The sequence below is a fragment of the Lactuca saligna genome, chromosome 7 (genome assembly GCF_052625555.1).
Source record: "Lactuca saligna cultivar CGN05327 chromosome 7, ASM5262555v1, whole genome shotgun sequence".
NCBI classification, from domain to species: domain Eukaryota; kingdom Viridiplantae; phylum Streptophyta; class Magnoliopsida; order Asterales; family Asteraceae; genus Lactuca; species Lactuca saligna.
This window is the reverse complement of record NC_136423.1, coordinates 3,068,327-3,075,399: the sequence shown is the minus strand read 5'-3', so window position 1 is coordinate 3,075,399 and position 7,073 is coordinate 3,068,327. Positions and strand designations below refer to the sequence as shown.

General features: G+C 36.0%; 2 protein-coding genes across 3 annotated transcripts; both read left to right on the top strand.

Annotated features, from left to right (window-relative positions):
• Positions 1-2,370: 2,370 nt before the first annotated feature.
• On the top strand, positions 2,371-3,799 carry LOC145005734 (F-box/kelch-repeat protein At3g06240-like). Its single transcript, XM_078964844.1, has one exon. It carries the CDS (start codon positions 2,428-2,430, stop codon positions 3,535-3,537), a length of 1,110 nt encoding a protein of 369 aa, XP_078820970.1. The 5' UTR covers positions 2,371-2,427; the 3' UTR covers positions 3,538-3,799.
• A 403-nt stretch (positions 3,800-4,202) lies between these two features.
• Positions 4,203-6,031, top strand: LOC145006307 (NADPH HC-toxin reductase 1-like). Of its 2 annotated transcripts, XM_078965402.1 has the most exons (5): positions 4,206-4,377; positions 4,573-4,739; positions 4,842-5,054; positions 5,141-5,520; positions 5,780-6,031. In XM_078965402.1, the coding sequence occupies exons 1-5, from the start codon at positions 4,251-4,253 to the stop codon at positions 5,928-5,930; spliced, it is 1,038 nt and encodes a 345-aa protein (XP_078821528.1). In that variant the 5' UTR covers positions 4,206-4,250; the 3' UTR covers positions 5,931-6,031. The 2 variants fall into 2 exon arrangements, with proteins under 2 accessions (XP_078821529.1, XP_078821528.1); XM_078965403.1 differs by lacking the exon at positions 4,842-5,054 and having other exon boundaries at positions 4,203-4,377.
• Positions 6,032-7,073: the final 1,042 nt, after the last annotated feature.

Sequence of the window (7,073 nt, the reverse complement as noted above, 5' to 3'; positions counted from 1 at the left end):
GGACTAGATATGACCAAACTCTAGCTAGGCTAGGCTTGGCACTGGTTTGAATTTTCCTCTTTAACGTTTAACCTGAGGGATACGTTAACAAGTCCCTTAGGCTTGTAGGCGTATGCATTGGCTTGGTAGCATCGCCGTTTAAGCCTATATTACAACACGTGTATGTTGGAGATTATCTCTGACATCTGACAGACTTTAGACTGCGTTGTCGATGCGTGTCAGATCCGTCACGAGACGGTTTGTGACGCTAGTTGTTAATGTATCCCTCAGGGATAAATGTCAAAAAGGGAAGACTAACTAAAGCCAGGCTTGGCCAGGTCAGAGCCCCGTTAGATTTAGACTAAGGCCAAGGTCGGGCCTTCGCTAACGCAAAGATCACAAACATGACGGTTAAGGTGCAGAATCGCGCCTTAACCTCTTCTCTAAAGAATAACATCCCGACACACGTGGGACCAATAAGAGTGTTCCACTTGACCATCTGACGATAGCCACGGACATCATAATATCCACAGATTCCCCTCTAGCCAATGAGGGGATGAGGCAAAAGACGTGGCGGAGGATCCTCTAATATGGGTCCGCCACATCGCACCTCACGGGAATATGCTCAACAAAATCAGTTGAGGGGCACACGCTTCTCTAACAGGTATAAAAGGATCCTTCTTCCTCACAAAGATGGGGATAAACTCTTTTTCCTGTGATTTACCCTCACTTCTCTCAGATCTCATTCTAACTTGATCGCCAGAGCTTCGTCCTGGGAATTCCTCCTGGACGTCGGCTAACGATCATCTTTCTCTTTTGCACTGTGATATCAGGAGACAGAACCTGCACGAAACCTATCTGTAACCTCATTCGAACCATCTCTACCATATCACAACATTTAGTGCCATCCGGGCGTATCTCTAGAACGATACATCCACGAAATAAACCAAAAGAGCAACAATGATAGGTGAAATCCCAGTGGCGTCAGGAGCATCGGAGAGAAGTCCGTTGCATCCAATGCATCCATTCGATGGGGGGAAAACTTTCGTTTAGGAAGAGCATGCTTCAAACCATACACCAGTTTCACAGACACCATCCAACTCTGCATCTGAAACGACGGCAACTTGTACAGCCAACCTATCGCACCCAACAATTAACTCAGTTCCGCAAGTAGCGATCGTAACCACAACTCCACAAATCATCGCAACACAACAAACAGTGATCCTTGTTTCGCAACAACAATCCTTCCCACATACTTCAGGCATCGGGACTTGGATCCCTCACACCATTCAACCACAACCACAATACTCCCCGATGGTATACCCACACGCCACCATGGCAGGTTTGCCTCAAGTGTCGCTATTCATACAACAACCACCGATCTTCAACTCGCTTGTACAACAGAGCCCAGGTTCAATCCCTGCACTGTCTCAACCGCAAGCCACAACGCCGCATACCTCAACCAACTAGGGATCCAGTTCTTACGGATCCAGTGTTCAGTTCTCAACAACACCTGAGTTCAATCCCTTCGCAACAACCACACAACCATTCAATCCGTACACGCAACAATCCCCATGGGCTAATCCATACATGGTTCCCCTGGCGGGGCAATACAGAATCCAACAATTTACCATAGTGAAAAAAAAAACAATAACTAAAACAAACCAAATGATAATAGTAGAATTTACCATGGTGAAAAAAAACAATTTTAAAATTTGATGTAAATTATCAATAAATACATCATCTATAAAAAAAAAAAATGGGGGGGGGGGGGGGGGGGGGGGGGGGGGGGTTGTATACATCTCTTCCATCATTTCCATCTTTATGTCGGTTAGTTTTTTCTTCTTCATTTTTTTAATTTTATCTGTCTCATTTCTAAACACATGAAAAAAGAATGTGATAGTTAGGGTTTTACTTCCCAAAAATGCCTCAAAACTTATGGTACCAAACACCAGAGTGATCTTCTCGATATTACAACACTTCATGACCCTTTTTCCTAACGTATCCCAATTGATATCGTCCATTTTGATTGACTTACAGTCATGTAAAACTTTTTTAATTGATAGATTGTTAGGATTTTATGAGATTTTGAAAACATTTACTTTTTTAGCTTTTAATAAAAATTGTGAATTATTATATTTTTATTTAGAAATATGAATTTAAAACTTTTCCTAATAAAAATTTATAAATGAGATTATTTATTTTACTCATATAAACTTATAAAGTATGCCAATCTTCTTTTTGAAAGAATTTTGTCACGATTTTAAAATACATACTTCATAATAGATTCATTATTCATACACTAATAAGCTAAAAAAATAGTCGGATAGCACAAATGAAGACAGTATCCCATTACCCTTTACCCTGTTCGTATTTAATTTTGAAATATAAATTATTTTACTGAAATTCAAAGGACTACATTTTTCCCCTCTCTCTACAGTCTTCATCATGTCAAGATCTCCCCACTCCATCTTCAACCTCCCGCAAGATGTCATCTTTGACATCCTCTCTCGTCTTCCCACCAAATCCTTAATTCAGTTCACTTCTGTATGTACTTCATCCCCACCGTTAATATCCCACCCTTCTTTCACCAAGCTCCACCTCTCTTCCTCCGCCGCCGCAGCCGACGACCACCACCTACTCGTCTACTATGAATCCACCGATTACATCAACCAATTCTACTCCTTCAGATCCCCAATCACCTTCCAAGAATCGCTTAAACTTCAGATCGCCTACAAAAACCTTCATGGGTACCTCCGAATTGTGGGATCAAACAAGGGTGTAATCTGTTTCTTCGATACAAATTATTACTCGAACGTCGGTATGGTAATTCTCTGGAACCCTAGTATTAAAAAGTTGAAGAAAATCGACGACCCTAGTTATATTCTCGATAGAGTTTCTCATTTTGTTGTTGGGTTTGGTTTTGTTTCAAGGACCTGTGAGTTTAAGATCGTTGTGATTGTTTATTATCTGGACAATTCCAACACCAATAGTGTATCAGTTTATTCTCTTGGTACCGATTCATGGAAGAAAAAGGAAGACAATATCGCTCCATGTTATTTGATGAGGGGTTGGTCTAATAATGTGTTTGTCAACGGTTTTGTAAATTGGTTAGCTTGTAAGCAAGAAATTAGGGGTGTATCTCATGAAATAATGGCGTTTGATTTAGAGGATGAGATTTTTCAAGTTCTTGAATTACCAAAGAACATTAGGCCTTCTTATAATCAAGTTCACCTAGCTTCATATGGCGAGTCTTCTTCTTTAACCTTTTGTGCTCATTATCTTGAGCTCAATGGAGAAAAATGGGATATGTGGGTGATGAGTGATTATGGAGTGGTGGATTCTTGGAGGAAAGTTTGTGTGATTTCACAGCCTATGTTATCAATTCCACCATTGTTGATGAAGAATGATAATGAGGTTTTGATTGTGACAAATGATGGGAGGCTTATGTTGTTTGATGTGAACAAGAATGAGATGTTTGATCTCAAGACGTGTGGTTTGCCTCGTATGTATCGTGCTATCAATTATACTGCTAGCTTAGCTCTTCTTCATGGTTGAGGGAAAGAATCAATCAACTTTTTGTTTAACGGTTTCAATGTTGTGTTCTTGATATATTGGTGATTGTAGATGTTTGATATGTTACATAGTAATGAAGGATCTTGTCATATGGGTTATGGTGTAGATGTTTATAAAGAATTATGTATATCATTGTTAGGTACTAGGTCAAAAAGGGTAAATCTATAGTGCGGGTCGAAACATTTTGTTTGTATTTAATTTAGATTCAATATAATAAATAACAATGTACTTTCATTTCGTACCATTTGAAATAATTGTGTAATCTTTCAAAGTGTTAGAAGAGGAACCAAAGTTGGAGTTTGATATGCCTGCCATTATGAAATGATAGATATGAAGAAAGAATATCAAGAGTATGAAAACTAAACTTGAATGGGTTATATTTATAATATAGGTAAATGTAAAAATGTTGCCGGTAATTGTTGTTAAAAATGGATTGTTTGAAATCAAATCGATTGTCTTATGTAGTATATATTAAAGGCTGCAATTTTGTCGCTTATCCTATCTTTTAAGGATATCTCTGTGATGTCTTTAACATCAGCAAATGCACATGCAATTAGGTTTTTGTAGTCTTTAATCTGTACCACAAGCTGTTTTATTTCATTATCAGTTTTTCAAGTGAATTTGAAACCACAGAATAAAAAGAGATAAAATGAAAAAGAGAAGAATAAAAGCTGAGGGGTTTTGTATTCTTGAATATGCAAATGGAGAGTAAGAAGGGGTGCAGGGTTTGTGTCACCGGAGGTGGTGGTTATATTGGGTCGGCCTTGGTTCACTCACTTCTACAAAGTGGCTACACTGTCCATGCTACTCTTAGAAACCTTGGTACTTACATACCCTTTCTTATTTTCTCCCAAACACTCTGCTAATTCCTCTACATCACAATATAATATGCATCGTTTTAATTTTAATTTTAATTATATATATATATATATATATATATATATATATATATATATATATATATATATATATATATATATATACATACATACACACATACATGCACGTACATTGCAGGTGATGAATCCAAGGTGGGGCTTTTGAGAGGTTTCCCATACGCTGAAGAGGAGCTTCATTTGTTTGAAGCTGATATGTACAAACCAGAAGAGTTTGAAGAAGCAATACAAGGTTGTGTCTTTGTTTTCCATGCTGCAACCCCCTTGTTACACACTACTGGCTACAAGGTATATATCATATTCTTAAGATCATGCATGACCAATCATAATCAAGATTCTTAAAACTATTGATGACGATATTATATATGGTGCTTAATTATCTACGTACAGTACAATGATACGGTTGAAGCAACAATTAGTGCAGTGAAGGAGATTGCAGATATTTGCATACGATCAAGGACAGTGAAGCGTCTCATCTACACTGCCTCAGTTGTCGCAGCTTCACCTTTGAAAGATGATGGGAGTGGTTATAAGATGAGCATAGATGAAAGTTGTTGGACACCCCTTCATCTCAATATCCCTTACAGCAATCACTCATTAAAAGTCGTTTTTAGGAATTTCTTTACATTTTTCTTGATTGATTAGGGTTATATTATATGTTTCCAATTTGTTTGTGGGATTCTCTTTAGGAGTACACAGAAGCGAAAACAAAAGCCGAGCAAGAGATGTTGAAAATCAGGGAAGAGAAAGCAAGTGAACTGGAGGTGGTGACATTAAGCTGTGGATTGGTGGGAGGGAGAGGTCATCTACCATATGCTCCAGACAGTTTGTTGGTGTTGATATCACAAATTATCAATCATTCGCCTCATTACCAGTCACTAAAGTACTTGGAAGAATTGTTAGGAAAGATCCCGATTTTGCATATTGAGGACACTTGTCGAGCACATATCTTTTGTGCTCAGACTCCATTGGTTAATGGAAGATTCTTATGTGCTACCTCTTACACATCAACTGCAGAAATCGCCAAGTATTTTCAGGAAAACTACCCACAGCTTCATTTGAAACACGAGTAAGTTGATCTTCATAATTGGAATTGTATTGTAGTTTGGTTGAAATTGTTAGATTGGTACTATAGGATATATATATATATATATATAGAGCTCCTGATATCCGCTCTCCAAAAGAGCCTTGAGAGAGAGACTAACATATATATATATATATATATATATATATATATATATATATATATATATATATATATATATATATATATATATATATATATATATATATATATATTCAAAATTTGTAACGGGGTTCTTGTTTAGGTACTTTGAAGAACATAAGAGAGAAACCAAATGGGGCTCCAAGAAGCTTGAAGATTATGGTTTTGGTTACAAGCACAATATAAAGACGATCTTGGATGATAGTCTCAAATGTGCAAGTGTCTTGAACACACTCAAGTCAATGTCAAATTGATATCCAGAAACACTAGTAGTATTCGAGGACCTATCAAAATGCATATACAAGACTAGGTTTTGTTACTTTTGATTAAGTTAAGCCCTCAAATCACTTTAACACATTCGAGTCCATTTCATTGCATTGGTTGAAATGGGTTAACATTTGGAAATATCCAAAAGAATCTCATATATATATATATATATATATATATATATATATATATATATATATATATATATATATATATATATATATATATATATATATATATATATATATATATCATCCGTCTATAAGAAAGAACATGTTTACAAATTAACATTTCCCTTTGACGGCAAATTCCACCAAACATCTTGGATTAAATCTTCACCAAGTTCCAAACCATTGTTCGTTACATAGCAAATCCATCCAGGTCAGGTGTCGCCACAAATCCTAATGTGGTATCCGAACTCTTATCTTAAATGTTGAATTATTGTAACATCATTTTATAGAGAATATACTAGAAAACAAAAATTATACTTGTTGATAACAAATAACTTTATTTTTATCAATAATCAAAACAAAACGGACACGCAATGTGGTTAAAGATCATTTATGCCACTTGCATCAACAAAATACAATAAACATATTAGATAGCAAAACAAAACAATTTTATGTTTTCCATGGTCCAAATGAAATTTGCAAATGCTACCAATACTTGTACCAACAAACTTATATATAAAAACAATGGTCAATGCCATATTTGTTCAATTAACTATTAAATTTATGCCCATTAGATCACTTGAATTGATAGTTTTGTCCAATATGATCATTACTGTAACACCTCATTTTCACTTTTGCGTAGAATTCAATATAAACCATTGTTTATAAAATTCGTAGTAGAGATATATTACTTTTTAGCAAAAGTAATCATCATAAAAATGTAGGAAACATCAATACGATTTCCGTAAATATATAGAACGCCTGAATGCGACTTTGTATGAAGATGTTAGGTTTATCCGAAGTTTCGCGATTAAACCGACACGACTATACGCGTCTTAAAATATGAATAAGAGATATATTACTTATTAGTCTAAGTAATCTAAACGAGAGTTGTAGTAATCGTAAAACCGAGAGTGTACGTGTAGAGAACGTCTAAATCTAACATCGTATGATGAAGTT

Bases quoted from the DNA above. Each gene is read 5' to 3' on its own strand.
- LOC145005734 (XM_078964844.1), top strand. From the start codon at position 2,428: ATGTCAAGATCTCCCCACTCCATCTTCAACCTCCCGCAAGATGTCATC.
- LOC145006307 (XM_078965402.1), top strand. From the start codon at position 4,251: ATGCAAATGGAGAGTAAGAAGGGGTGCAGGGTTTGTGTCACCGGAGGT. The intron at 5,055-5,140 runs GTCGTTTTTAGG...GATTCTCTTTAG, and splicing joins ACAGCAATCACTCATTAAAA to GAGTACACAGAAGCGAAAAC. The intron at 5,521-5,779 runs GTAAGTTGATCT...GTTCTTGTTTAG, and splicing joins CAGCTTCATTTGAAACACGA to GTACTTTGAAGAACATAAGA.